Here is a 15538-nt window from a genome sequence, read left to right on the forward strand (position 1 = left end):
GTGTAAACACTTGCCAGACATTCTTTTCCCCTCCAGGGCTACAAGAGGTCCCTAGGTTTGGAAGCATCTATTTCATCCTGCCTGCCCACACTCAACAGCTTGTTCACTGAGTTCCATTTCTAGGTGATTCCCCCAGTGTAAGCAGCTCTTTGCAGGAAACTGTCCTCAACAGGAAGCTCCTTTGTCACTTTAGCAAAGCTGCATTATAACTAACTTTTAAACCAGGCACCCCCATGCTCTACTCATCTCTGGTCCAAGCGCACTTTTCAAATCTTCTGGTCACACAATACCTTGCCTAACTTGTCAGTGCTTTCCACAGATCAAAGAAGTAGAAATGAAGAATAAGTAATTCATAGATGACCAGATCTCTTCCTTAGCTTCCCCTTCAGTAATCTCCCGAACAAACTGTGTGACCAAGATAATGTCTAGAGGAAGATCACAAGGAGTCGATAAGTCTGCACACAGTGGAGGTGGGGACGGCTCTGACCCCATCTCAATGATTAACTGAGATTATATCCCTGTTTCCCTTTAAAAGCTTTCATGACCAAGCGGAATCTTCAGAGGCGGTTTTTGGGGGACGCTGATGCCCCCAGATTGCCAGCATCCTGGTTAAAGGCACCTTTCCTTTCTATCAACATCTGTGAGAACTGATTTTGTAAGCGGCAAACAGTGGGACCTGATTCATTCAACAGCACCAGAGACGTCTTTAAACGCAACGATACCCTGGTTTAAACCTCTGAGAGGGCTTTTTAAGCCCTCAGACAATTATATGGCTTCAGGCTGGAGGGTCATGGTGACGTCACAGCTGATTCCCAAACCAAGGTGACTATCACCCATGAGCACAGACGGGTCCCCAAGCTCTCCCCTTGCCTGGGGTGACAGCTGTGGAATGGCAGAGGTCCCCTAATGACCAAGGGAGGCCCTACCCCACCACTGAAATATCTTGCAGAAGTTTCCCCCTACAGGCCCGCCATGGGATGTGAGGTCATTAATACAGTGAACACAACGCAGGTCCTCCCAGATTAACACCTAATCAGAAGAGTGGATGCGTCATTCCTTCCCAGCCTCCCTTCCTTTGCTCTCAGCAAAAATCTTCAGATGGAAATCAGGGCAAATGATACCACCTCTCTGATGTCCTCCCCAGCCTTCTGGCTAAGCGGATCTCTTTCCTCATGATTTTGAGCACAGCCCTATTATAGGACAAGTGAGAACCACCCCCTCCCGAGGCTGTCTAGCACCCAGTCCTCACTGTCACTACAACCAGCCCAATGCTGGGCACAAATGGTGACAAATAAAGGCAAGAAACAACATGAAACAGGGGCACCCTAACCATATTCTCTTCCGCATGACATGGACCACTGAATCAATTCCATCTAGTGTAAACTGTAATTTTAGGTCAGCATCTTGATTAGTGGTAGGACATGGGCAATTTCTTCGTGCTTCCCCCTCCCAATCACTAAGTCTGATACAGAACTTGCTTTGCCAACCTCAGAATGACAATTTATAGAGGTTCTAAATCAATGGCCCCAATACTACTCAGACATGACGTCGTGCTGAAGGCTGTAAAACTCTGTCTCCGGCCACGTCTGGCTCTCCTCTTCTGCCCACAACAGGCAGGAGTGAACAAAGAGGAAGAAAGTGGCCCAGAGAATGAAGACCTGAGGAAAGAACCCACCAGAAAGCGCTGATGGGCCTCATATCATGCAAAGCCAAACAGCCAGTGAAAACTGAAGAATTCATTCACGCTTCACAGTGGACTTTACGGGGGGGAAACTGAGGCCTGGAGAAGTACCTTGAAGGAGGTCATGCCAGGTAGTAGTGAGCTTGATTTCAAACCCACTAGTTGTGACTCTCAGCAAAGTGTCAATAAAAAGTCAGTTTTTAGCAAATGACCTTGTTATTTCAGCTTCTTAAAGTAATTTGCTTCATTTCTAAGACAAAGTATTTTTTGCCCAAAAGAATGAAAATAAAAGTATTAAGTGTGGAGAGAAACTAGCCCTCTCCCACACTGTTGCTGGGAATTATAAATAGGGATAACCATTTGGGAGCAAAATTTGGTACTGTTAAAACAACTGTAAAATGTGCATACACCCTTCAGTGTAGCAATTCCACTGAGATGGTTGTATACGTGCAAAAAAGACATACGAGGATGTTAACCTCAGTACCATCTAAATATCAAAAAATTAGAAGCAGCCTAAATGAAAGTGATTAAAAATATTAAGGTAAATTCATACCACGGAGTACTATGCAACTATTTTATGAAGAGAGAATGACCTATAAAAAAGGCTGTCCAAGGGACTTCCCTGGTGGTCCAGTGGTTAAGACTCCATACTTCCACTGTAGCGGGCACAGATTCGATCCCTGGTTGGGGGACTGAGATCCTACATGCCGTTTGGTGTAGCCAAAAATTAAAAAAAATAATAATTAAAAAAATAAAATGAAAAAAGGCTGTCCATACTTGTTGATTTTATTTATAAGACTTAAAATGTCATATACCTGTGTGTGTATATGTATAAGGCTCCTGTAAGAATTAAATATTATTTATAAAGCCCTTCAAATAGTTCCTGGCAAAGAGTAAATATTAGGAAAAATTTATCAAACTGTTATAGTATATAAATCAACTATACTTTGATTTAAAAGAAAGGAAATATTTTTAAAAAGACTAAAAAAACAAAAAATGTGATAGTATATGCATGAAAAAATACAGAAGAATATAAACTAAGTGGTAAACAGTGGTTTTGTCTGGGAGGTGGGATTATATAGGGTTCTTTTTCTTTTAATAAATTTGTGCTGTCTGAATATTTTAATATAATTTTTGTATTGAAAATATAGTAAAGATATGCTTTCTATAAAATGAAGAAAACATTATTCCAAAAAGAATATCTTCCACATGCACAGAATTCAGTCTAGGAATACTAAACATTCCAAATTGGTATGATGGACTAAATATTTTAGAAAGGTATTAGATTTCTGGCAGTGTTAACTCATTCAGAAGATGTAAGTGAGGGAATGGAAGGAAAAGAAAACAGATCATGTCACAAATGTTGAAAAAGAACAGCTATTTCCTCTCCCTGAAAATCTGTGGTTCTGGCATGGAGCCCTAGAACCACTCGGAGTCCACAGAGGAAATGAAGGGCCGCCGTGCATGCAGCCATCCCTCGACAGAGGACAGACGTTTCTCAGCCAATCCTGCCGACACCTCCTGCAGGCCAGGCAAGGCTCTGCCTGGTTGTTGCCTGCACGCGTGCGAATCCAAAGGTAGACCTAAACCATGAGAGTGATAATGACACAATGAACAACTAGCAGGTTTTCCTAAAGGCTGAGGCTCTGCAGACTTTCCTCCAAACCTGCAACATCTGAGCCTTTAGGAAAACTAATAGATCGTGTTGCCGTACAGAACGTTTCTGGGTTTTGTGTATCAACTATGTACTTGGTCACCTTACAAGGGAATGAACTGTGTGAGTCCAGAAGTTTTTTTCTAGCTCTGAAGTGCTACTCGTTAGTTTTCTTCTGCTTTACATCTCAGTTGATTGTGTGGTATAATCAGAAGTAAATTCAGTAATGATGACAAAAGGGGATTTGCTTCTCTGGATGTGATTTTAAGAGGAATGCTTTAGTATTTCCCCACAAAGTATGAAGGGCTCTGGGGTTTTCGAAAGTTGCCTATTATCATTTCCTCTTATTCCTCTTAATCCTTTTTAAAAATTGGGACTAAGTGCTGAAATATCTTTGTCATTTATTGACAGAATAATGAATTTCCTCACTGAACTTACTGATATGATTAGATCAACGCCTAGGACTGGAATTCCCGGGTCAATGGGTCACACAGAAAAGCCTGTGAGTCAGTTCACCTGAGAATGAAATGCCAGAGCACAGCGCAGTCTGGGTCTGACTGACTCACAGGAAAGCTTCAGGGAAGGACAGGTAATGAGATTCTATCATGGACTTGACCTCATGGGAAAGCAGTCCACATCTCAAGTATACACCCCTCACACTGAACTGCAATTCATCTGCTCAGAGTTTCACTCTCCAAGATTTTTCCAGGTGAAGGATGATATCTTATGCACCCAAGTACCTGTTGTCTTTTACATGACCAGGTGGCTGAGTTATTTCTGTTCCCTCACCACAAAATATGTTTTGCACGTAAGCTGCCTACCTTAGTCTGCAGCCAAGGTCAGATTCAAGGGAGAAACACAGGGACCACGAAGAAAGGGGGAAGAAATTACGACAGTCTCTGAAGGTAAAAATCACATGACCCTTCACTTCGGGGCAGTGCAAAAGTATTAGTAAAAAATTCCCAGGCCTGGGAATTCCCTGGAAGTCCAGTGGTTAGGACTCAGCGCTTTCACTGCCAAGGCCTGGGTTCAATCCCTGGTCGGGGAACTAAGATCCCATGAGCCACTCGGCACAGCCAAAATAAATAAACGAATAAATAAATAAAATTGAAAACCCCAGGCCTGCCCCAATCTTGCTTTACCTCAGCTCCCCAGGATAGCAGAGGGCTAGTAAATGCACCTCCCACGCACCTGAACCACCGTCAGTTATTTTTACCATTGCAAATCCTTATAGGATTTTGAGTGCATCATCTCATGCGTATTTCCTCACTTGACACTCCCCACAGATACCCCAGGGGACAGAACAGAACCAGAGCTCAAATCAGGGAGTCGGACCTGGGTATGAATTCCAGCACTCAATTACCAGGGAGGGCAAGTTACTAAATCTTATTTAGCTTCATTTTCTTTATCTGTAAAATTGGGTTAATATTTACCTCATGGAATGTTTGTGCAGATCAAGTAATATAGCGAAAATCAAAGTCCCTGGCAAATATTATCTGCTCAACAAGTATGACTTCCGTTCCTTCTGACACCGAAGTCTTTCCCACGGAAAATACCTCTATTAGAATTCACAGCCCCCGTCCGGGCTGTCTGCTTGGGACACACATGGCAACACCTGTCCAGGACAGAGGCAGATTGGTGGCTGTCCCAGTGCTGGTGGGGAGCCCCTGGCTCGGCTGCCTGAGCGGCCCTGGGTCTGTGTGGGCTCTGGGACACAGGTCCAGCCACCAACCCTGCACCCTCCCACACGTGTTCCCTCCACAGGGAAACTTTATTTTCTCAATTTTTTGGACATTGGCCTCATACCCATCCTTCCGACTTGTTTATGTCTATTCTCCCCAAAGAACTATGGGACAGGGGCAGGCTGGCCAAGCAGAGGGCCCTGCACAGGTTTCCCCAACACCTTCTCCTCTCTCCCCGCTCTCTCAACCCGCACATCTCTAACCAGCTCTCAGTGGCAAGGCTTCGAGCATTTCTTTTCCACTTCCAAGAAAAGCACAGTATTAACTGTGGTTCTGGAACCAAAGTGCCTGGGTTCAGGTCCAGCTCCAGTTCTCACAGTCTCTGCTGTGACCTCAGCAACTACTTAACCTCTCTTTACCCTAGTTTCGTCCTTAGTAAATGGGGTTAAGAACACGATTTGGGGGAATTCAATGAGGCACACAGTAGGTACGCAACAAAATTTAGCTCTTTTCTATATTACATATATATATAAATGTATCTGGAAGGATAGGCATAGAATGGTTTACACTGGTATCCTTCAGGGAGCATACAGAGGAGAACTTTTATTTGATATAAACTTGTACCATTTTATAAGCTTTCATTATTTTTATAATTTAAACACACTTTTAACAAGAATACACTTGGGTATGGTAAAGAAAAGGAAAGGAGGAGGGAGAAGGGAGGTGGGAAAAGAAAAGAAGAAGAAAAATGGTTTGCCTGAGGCAGAAGCCAAAGGCTGGATCAGAGCCAGGACTGGTTGAGACATTCTGGTTATAGCTTTAGTGCTAGGTGCAGAGTTCCCCATGCCTTGTCGGGGAAACCTTCTGCTATACATACGTCAGCCCTACATGAATTTCTTCGTGTCTCCTCCAGTATTCCAGGAGAGGGTGGGCGTGGGGGAAAGCCCAGCTCCATCAGACCAAGTTATCCTGGGCTGGAGGAGTGGGGGTGGGGGAGGTTCTGCTCTCGTTCACGGTGGGAGGGCCGCCCAGTCCCCTGGGGCACTTTAGGGAGCGGGAGGCTGCTCTCCTGAGTCCCAGGGAGGAGGGGCACATCCAGAACAAGCCCTAGGAAGCTTCCACACTAGCAGGCAGGAAATGCTTCCGAGGAACCCGGGCATGCCCCGCTAAGGAGTCTAGACCACTTTGCCTGGGAGGAATAAGGGAGGGTTCTGCCTATTACTGAAGAATCTTCTGAGTGGTCTCAATTTCCCTATTTCTCCAATGTCTCAGGAGACACAGACTGCAGCAGGCAACTGTTTGTTTTACTACGTTTTGTGAAAGAGTCCCCACAGGGCTACTTACCTTTCCCCTCCAACCTAAAAGCACAGTACTATGTATAATAAAAAATCATATCCTTTTTTGGTAAGAGTTACATTATCAGAACACCAAGAGGAATGCTCCCTACTCCTTATGTGTAGCCCAGGTATTCATGTAGCCAATCCACATTTCTGACTTTTTAAAGGGTGAAAACCCCCTTTGTTCCTAACTCCCCTCATATCCCTTCTGATGGGTAAAAAGCTTACCCGCTCACAAAATGCATGCCCCAAGAAGCTTGCATTTCTAGAAAGCCACCTCCTGTATAGAGCATGTCCTATGAAAATCTATTTTCAAATTGCAAATGCTATACTGCTTCTACGTGTCTTCTGGACTCCACCCAGACAAACACAGCTATTCCTGCTGGCAAATATGAATATGTAATATTTCCCCCACCTTACTCACACCTCTGCTAAGAAAGTTCCTGCCAGCCAAGCACGTCCTCGTGAACTGTTCCCATCACTCTATGCGCAACCCCACACTCACCCAAAGGAACTGGATTTGCTATAAAGGAAGATGCCAGAAAGGACCCCCAAGAAGGTAGCTTACCTTTCTCATGGATGCTTGATGGTGGGGGTGGGGAGGTGACTGGTTTGGACTTGTCATAGTTGTTAAAGCTCTGGCTCCGTCGGTTGTTAGCAGTGGCTGACCCTCCGCGTGTTTTGGCCTCGCTGCCTGCAGCGGATACCCTCGCGGTAGGGCCTGGAAGTCTAAAATGCAAAAGCAACAGAGTAATGGCTTCAGTCTCAGGAGAACAGCAATATCTCGGAAGGAACTGCAGCCATGCAGGAGGTAAGAGAAACCATTCAAGACATCAGGTCTATGGTGGTTTGTCAGTCCAAGGACTTAGTGGAACCACCACAAACATCTAGGCTAGCAATGACCCCAGTAAAGTCCGAAAGCAAAGTGTGAGCAGTTTTCCTTTGAGCATGGAGAGAAATATATGAATATGCTTCCTGATTAGAAATACAAAGCTCAGGATTTCCCTGGTAGTCTAGTGGTTAGGATTCTGGACTTTCACTACCATGGCCTGGGTTCAGTCCCTGGTTGGGGAACTGAGATCCCACAAGCCACATAGCATGGCCAAAAAAAATACAAAGCTCATCTTCCTTTTTTCTCTTGGATGGTTAATTTCACTTTTCAATAGGGCCAAACCCTGTCATCTCTAATTCTATCAAGGGTGGAACATAAAGGCCTGTTAAGACTCTAAACTGTTAACTTTGTGTGTGCATCTCTTTTGACAGATATTGAAAATGATTTTTTGCCATTATCTAGGGATGTAAGTATCAAGAAAAAGATATGTTTTCTGATGGTCAGAAAAGAAACTGCTACCTCAGAACCCAACTCATCTGCAATGAAAAATTATGGCCTGGATGGAACATTTGTTCAGACGTATATTTTCCCTCAACACCTGACAATCTGTCTCTGTAGACACTACGCTGAGTCCGAAGCCCAGCTCCTCTGCCCCGTAGGTGGATAAAATCATACAATCTTTCTGTAAAATGAGCAGGAATCTCTTAGCCTAAAGACAAGCACACATTTTTCCCTTTAAATAAAACACTTCATTTCTGGGTGGTTTGGGAAATAAAGGCAGCAGACTAATCTTTGGTAATGTGTCTAAAGATGTCATGGCCCATTCCCCAACGAGTTAAGGCTATGACTCCCCAAATCAGAATTTTGGGTCAGGGACTACTAAGCAGACTCTTTCCAATCATTAAAGTTGAAAGATGAATAAATGATGAAATATTTAGTTATATCCTTCAGCTAAAACCCACTTAGCAGTGTTTAAAAGCCACTAGAACCTCAGCCGACCAGCATTAGATCTAGTGATAAGTCTGAATTTTCAACTCATAAAGCTTTCAGGCTTCTCTTTCCACACACATCTGTAAGCACCAAAGAAGTCTGCAGTCTGGAAGCATTTTAGATAGAAGCAGGCAAACACTTCAAACTTTTTCTTGTTGGCTGAGCAAGAAAGATGGTTGTAGAGTAAACAGAGAACATGAGCTGGTGTGAGAGGACTGTAAAATTTATACAGTTAAGAAGAAGCTGGCTCAATTCCTTAACTGGGAGCTAGGAGAGAAGGAAGGGGGTGAGTTATCCCCCCCCAAAAGTGGTGAAGGGAGGGCCTCACTTCCCACTGCATTAGGAGGATTTGCCCCTCTGGTAATTTATCCCATCTTGTTTGGTGAAGATATTCACCCCATGAAGACAGACACAGAGTGGGGTACAAAACCAGCAGTGCCAGTGCCTGTGTTTGGGGACCAGAGGTGGCCAGTTCAACTGATTAAGGAGGTCCAGCAATAGGATCTTGGTACCTCTTAGTTCTGCTTCCAACGCAAACGGTATCCTGCAAGCCCTCCAAGACGGACAGTGTTATCTGAGGACTCACAGCCAATGGCAGAGCTGCTGCAGGTGCAGACGTGGGGCTCCTCTGGGCTGGACTCTGCAGGAGTCTTTATGCCCACAGATAGGTCTGGAAAAGGATTATGGACTCATTCCAGGATGATGTCATAGCAACAGTTTTAAGTGGTGCAGGGTAACACAGGTCACAGTGGGGAACTGGCAAAGAACAGGGAAGCAAAAAGCAATGAGAAGGGAAAAGATGCGTTCCTTTCAGAGTTGCTAGAGAGGCCCCACTGCCCTGACCTGGGACCAGACCACAGATTTTTCAGGACAGCACAGGGCCTTTATAGAGGCAAGAAAGCAAAGTATTGGATGGGATGGCCACAACCTTGAATGATGTAGGCAATCTGGTCCTCTGTGAGGTCGTGTGGTACAACGGGTAATATATAAGCTTCTTCCATACAAATATGGACATGACATTGGGCCAGTCTTATAATCTGAGATTTGTGCTCTGTATTTGTCACTTTGGAATAACAGTAAAGTACCCAATGGGATAGCTGTAAACTTGGAATGGGACTTAATGTCCAACTTGCTGTAAGTACTCAATGCATGCCAGTTCCCCTTCTCATCCTCTCTGCTTAGCATAGATTCATAAAGGAATTGGACACTGCCATAAAGAAAACAAGCTATGGTATAAAAAAGAATCAGACAAATGAGGAAGGAATTAGGCAGGTCTAGGTTAAAGTAGCAATAGAGAGCTGGACAAAAATCAACACACAAGAGTTGGAGATCAACATTTCCAAAGAAGCAAGACAGGTTTTGGCAGAGGGATTCATCACCTCCTTAAGGGATATTCGAGAAGAGAAACTGCTTCATCCAAGCATCTGTGACAAAGATCTTACACTTAGGGTACCTCTGAGACATCTGTGGGCCCAAGACTAAAACACCCCCAGTCTTGGACTAATTGAGACAGCTCTAGTTTCCCAGGGGTGGTCAACAACAGATTCTCTTCCTTGAGTCGGAACCTAGAGGTGCTACTCTGATGGAAGTGACCCATCCTTCAAATGGCTGCAGGTTGTGCCAAGTTTCCTGAGACATGAAAGAGGTCTTGAAGGCCTTGAGGGCAGCTGACATGGTGAATAAAGGATGTTGGCATATGAAAAGCCATCAGAATCCACCATAAACCTCAAGCCAACTCATGTCACCCTCTACCTCATCACCATTACTCCCTAGTAAGGACGGCTCCTTAACTTGACCAAATGGGAAAACCGGATGGAGACCAAGTAACTTCTTTCAAGTGTCAGAAGGAATCTACATGAACACTGTGCTTTAAAACTTGAGTTCTGTTGCGAATGGGATTGGACAGTTGCTTGCTCCAAAGCAAACCCCCTCCATCCCTCTGAAATTTTCAGCAGAGTCTGCCTTACAAACAAAGGCCATGAATGAATGTGTGATGGATGAGAAGTAAGGTAAAAAACAAAGCTTCATTTGGATCCACCCACGAGGGAACCAAAACATCCCTTGGGATGATGAAGTAACCCATAAACCGAATTAATTCAGACTGAATTGTAAATACAGGATTTCAAAGTCAAACAGGACCATGAGATTCTAAGATACCTGAGCAATCCAGGTGAGGGCACTGGACTTCACAAAGTGAAGAAGGGATGTGCTATGTCTGTGTTTCTGAGTCCTTCCTTACCCCACTTCACATGTTGAAATCGTAATGCCCAATGTGGTAGTTTTAGGAGGTGAGGCCTTTGGGAGGTGATTAGGTCATTAGACAGAGCCCTCATGAATGAGATTAATGCCCTTATAAATGAGGATCCAGAGGGCTAGCTTGCCTCTTCCACCACACGAGGACACAGCAAGATGTCGGCAGTCTGCAACCTGGAAGAGGCCTTTCACCAGAACCCGCCCAGGCTGGCACCTTGATCTTGGACTTCCAGCCTACAGAACTGGAGTAATAAATGAGCAATAAATTTCTGTTGCTTATAGTCCGTGGTGTTTTCTTAAGGCAGCCCAAAAAGACTATCACAGGATTCTAGTTCAATCTTATCTAGATCTTAAGGGGCTTATTGACCCTAGCTGACATCTAAATTACATATGCATTGATAAAAGAATATGAAAGGTCAGAAGTAATTCAAAGAAGGAAAATAATGACCTTGGAGTTGCTGGAATGGTCAGGGAAGGTTCCAAATAAAAGCGACCCCAGAGCAAGATGTGGCATGTGGAATGAGAATGTGAGTAGAGGGCAAGACGGTAGGAGGCAGAGGTGTCATGTGGAGGGAAGTTTGCAAAAAAGCATAGAGGAGAGAAAGGGCCAATGTATGCTGGGGCTTGGGGGGACAGTGTGAGAGGAAATAAGGCGGAAAAGCAGGCGGGGCCAGCCTCAAATGTCACACTATGAACCTTGGACTTGGTCCTGTCCTCCAGCAAGGAGGCACTCATCAGGGAGGCTGAGAGCAGAGCTGGCTGAAAAGCAGAGAGTAGCTTCCAGTCTACAGGGACACAAGTCGCTGGCTAACATTTTGAAGTTCATTACTGTTAACACCCTGTGCGTCAGGAGAACTTCTCTCAAGCCCAGCCTGGAAGCAGCTGCTGTCTGTGCGTTAGCATCGCTCTGCTGCAGAGCTGGGTCTGGCTCAGGCGGAACAGCTGCAGGTACCACAACAGATGCTGCCCCGAGGTGCCCGCCTCATCAAGAAAAAGCAGAGAGAGGAGAGTGCGGCAAGTCAACCTCGAATCATTTACACCCTGCATCCCCCAGAGTGCCAGAAGGTTCCAACAGCTCCTCTGCAAGAGGGATTCCACTTCCCACGATCGTTCTGTGTCCAAACAACAGTTACAAAATGACAGAGGACCCAGGTGGGTTCTCTGATACACACAGGTTGCTTTTTTAAAAAATGAAGTTTATGATGGCCAACAAACACATGAAAAGATGCTCAACATCACTCATCATCAGAGAAATGCAAGTCAAAGCCACAGTGAGGTATCACCTCACACCAATCAGAATGGCCATCATCACAAAATCTGCAAACAACAAATGTTGGAGAGGGTGTGGAGAAAAGGGAACTCTCCTGCACTGTTGGTGGGAATGTAAGTTGGTACAGCCACTATGGAAAACAATTTGGAGGTTCCTTAAAAAACTACAAATAGAACTACCATATGATCCAGTAATCCCACTCCTGGGCATATATCCAAAGAAAACCATAATCCCAAAAGAAACTTGTACCATAATGTTTATTACAGCACTATTTACAATAGCCAGGACATGGAAGCAACCTAAATGCCCATCAACAAATGAATGGATAAAGAAGATGTGGCATATATATACAATGGAATATTACTCAGCTATAAAAAGGGATGAGATGGAGCTATATGTAATGAGGTGGATAGAACTACAGTCTGTCATACAGAGTGAAGTAAGTCAGAAAGAGAAAGACAAATATTGTATGCTAACTCACATATACAGAATCTAAAAATGGTACTGATGAATTCAGTGACAAGAACAAGGACGCAGATACAGAGAATGGACTGGAGAACTCGAGGTATGGGAGGGGGCGGGGGGTGAAGGGGAAGCTGAGACGCAGCGAGAGAGTAGCACAGACATATATATACTACCAACTGTAAAATAATCAGTGGGAAGTTGTTGTATAACAAAGGGAGTCCAACTCGAGGATGGAAGATGCCTTAGAGGACTGGGGCGGGGAGGGTGGGGGGGGGACTCGAGGGGGGGGGGAAACAAAAAGAAAGAAAAAAAAAAAAGAAAAAAAAATGAAGTTTAAGGGAAGAGGTGTAACAAAGAGGCAGAAGAAAACTCCTGCTGCTGTGGGAGCCATGATCAGTTCCTCCTACATGTGCACAGCGGAGCAGGCAGGGTAGTAAGACTGTCGTTCCTGAAACAGAATCTGTGCGTGCATCCCAGCTCCACGCGTTGTATGTGCTGATGGGAAGAAAGCCGTTCTTCTCCCCCAAACCACTTCTAAGACTGGGAGCAGAAGATGGCCCTCCCAGGGGAAGATGGCAGCTTGTGTGCACATGCTCAGAACCTTGGGGTGGGGGTGGGGGGGCGCGGAGCACATAATCAGGGACGCTTTTGCTAGACAAGATGATTAAATGCTAAATCTCTCATCTCCACGGCATCTGCTTTTCAGCAGCTGGGCAGAGAGGACTGAACTACGAGCCACACTGATTCCTCTCCATGAGATGGTCATGTAGAGATCAACTCTGTGAGACTCACTAGAGCAAGCCCAGATCAACCCAAACCACCAACACTGCCCTATCAACTAGTTATGGTGCACTGATTACATGCTAGGTAGCAAAGGACTGGAAATGACTTTATTTAATCCACAAAGCACTGTGAGTAGGGAAGAACGACCCCATTTTACCAATAAGGAAACACAGGGTCATGGAGATTAAATACTTGGCCCAGGTAACATAATAAACGGTAAAAATGGTGTCTGGTAGGTTTGACCACAAAACTGCACTCTTTGGCACTATGCTTCAATGCCTCCCACAAGTAGAATAGGCCTAAATACCTGAGGCTCACCAGGGATGCCAAGAAGCAATACAGTGGTCAAAGGTAGACATTCATGGAAATCCTTCATCCCTGTACCAGTTCCCTCCATAAGCTCCTTCCCACCCTGCTCAGCATCCTTGCTGCCTACCAAGGTGTTTGGCTCTGGCAGGTGTTCAACCAATGTTTGCACCTGAACAGGAGACCTATTTCTAGAGCTCTGGGAGAGGTGTCCTACTCAGCCAGAGGGGTAGGCAGGGCAGTTTCTTTTGGCAACCAGACTTCATTGCTACCCCTGGTGGTGCCTGATCAGCTAAAACGTTTATCAAGATTGTGCTCAAGGCTAGGGGTGGGGAAGTGGGGTGAGTGGAAGGCAAGGAGGAGTGTTAGGCAAATAATAAAATGAAGACCATCCTTTTATCAGCCTCATCAGAAACAAAGTGCATCCAAAAGAAACTCCAGGTGAGGGATAGGACCCTGATGGGAAGCCAGACCTTGGCTTCGGTCAACCTGGAAGCCCTGTGCCCAACATGGCCCTCAGGGCGGGGAGACACGCCCTCATTCTTCAGTTCTTCCTCTCTTCCTATCCGCCCCCCACCTCCCCAAAGCCACCTCCTTTCATCATCTGGGACTGATAAGAGATCATTCCTGGGATGGGCATGTGCTTCCAATTAGATAGGAAACCAGCTAGCTCCTGTTTTCTCTCTCTTACAGAACTAAGCACATCGTGGGAACAAACACCAGATTTCAGGTTTCCTCCAGGCTCCCCACCCCCTTCTCTTCCTGTGTATGGACTTTGCATGACACTCAAAAAAAAAAAAAAAAGGGATCCCAGTTTACCTGTGCAGTGGGGGTGGGGGTGGGGGGGCTGGGTCTATCTGACTTGGGCCTCATGCTGTCAGGGAAAGCAGTCACTCTCCAGCACGGTGCTAGGGGCTGCATGCTGGTGTCCCCCACTCCCCAAATACACATGCTGTCATCCCAGTGTGACGGTATCTGGAGGTGGGGTCTCCGGGAGGTCATGAGGTCATGAACGTGGAGGCCTTGTAATGGGATTAGTGCCTTAGGAGAAGAGACGGGAGAGCCTGCTTCCTCTCTGCTCTCCACCATGTGAGGCCACGGGAAGAACACAGCCACCTGGAACCCAGGAAGAGGGCTCGCACCAGAACCTGACCGTGTGGGTACCCGCACGTTGGACTCCCCAGCCTCCAGAACTGTGAGAAATAAATCTCTAAGTCCCCCAGTTTACGGTGACGTGTAACAGCAGCCTGAGCAGACTAAGACACACGGCTAGGAGATGCAGGGACGAACGTAGGTCCCCCAGAACCAAGTCTGGGTAACATGCTAACTTGTTCTATAGAGAAGGAGCTGCCCTGTGGCTCCTCCCCACAGCCTGGCAGATCCTGAGTTGGGCCTCCCCATGTATAAGCTTTTTAGAAACGTTAACTGATTAGAAAAGACACCTGGAGCCTAAAGAGAGTGGGACAGCAAGCAAACATTCTGCACCTACTTATTACATGACTAGAGAGAGAAACGCCGTCTGGGCATCCCTTTAGCTTTAACTGAGAATTCAATGAAAAAGAAATACTAGCTCTCATGAGGAGGAGATTCTATTTCTGTTCGGATGCAACAAGGGCAACAAGAGGCAAAAGGCCAGGAGCAATGGTTGAAATGTAAGATTTTAAAAAGCAGCCTCAACAATCACGTTAAGTACCAGAATTCGGGGTGGGGAGGGGGCAGGGAGAGATGTAACACAGTGTTAAAGTGAGGGCTCTGGGGTTAGATTACCTGGACCCAAATCCTGGTCTTTCCACTTTCTGTGTGACTTTGATAACTTACCGAACCCCCTAAATTTTACTTTCCTCATCTGTAAAATAGGGGTAATGACATGACCTGCTGCAAGCAGACTGATGTGAAGATGAAACATAATGCTTTCAAACTGGCACGTCATAAGCATTCAGGTAAAGTCAGCTGTTGATACCATTAAAATAACAGCAGATGCAAGGATATAACTGGCGTTTCCCATACCCTGGAACGGGTCCCCACAGGATGCGGTAGACGCCAAACTGAGTCAAGAGAATTAGTTAGTGAGCAGGTCTAATTTTCATTTTCAGGGAACTGAGGTTATCCGTCCATGGTACACAAGCGCATCCAGAAATAAAAATGAGACCTAGTTGCCTTATTGCTTTGTCTCCTCTAAACAACTGGATTCATGCTTCAGGTCTTTAAAGCTCAAGAGGAAAACCAATCTCACATTAGTAATTTTAACGACAGCGCCAATAACAAAAAGCGTAACACACATAAAT

General features: G+C 45.4%; 1 protein-coding gene across 3 annotated transcripts in view; it reads right to left on the reverse strand.

The window, feature by feature from the left end:
* NAV2 (neuron navigator 2) overlaps positions 1–15538 on the reverse strand; it is a 389315-nt gene that overhangs the window by 197790 nt on the left and 175987 nt on the right. For all 3 annotated transcript variants that reach the window (XM_057748181.1, XM_057748182.1, XM_057748180.1), the window contains one exon: positions 6923–7083. In XM_057748181.1, the coding sequence (XP_057604164.1) occupies positions 6923–7083 (161 nt within the window). The remainder of the gene's footprint in view (positions 1–6922; positions 7084–15538) is intronic.

The sequence above is a fragment of the Hippopotamus amphibius genome, chromosome 9 (assembly GCF_030028045.1).
Source record: "Hippopotamus amphibius kiboko isolate mHipAmp2 chromosome 9, mHipAmp2.hap2, whole genome shotgun sequence".
Lineage (NCBI taxonomy): Eukaryota > Metazoa > Chordata > Mammalia > Artiodactyla > Hippopotamidae > Hippopotamus > Hippopotamus amphibius.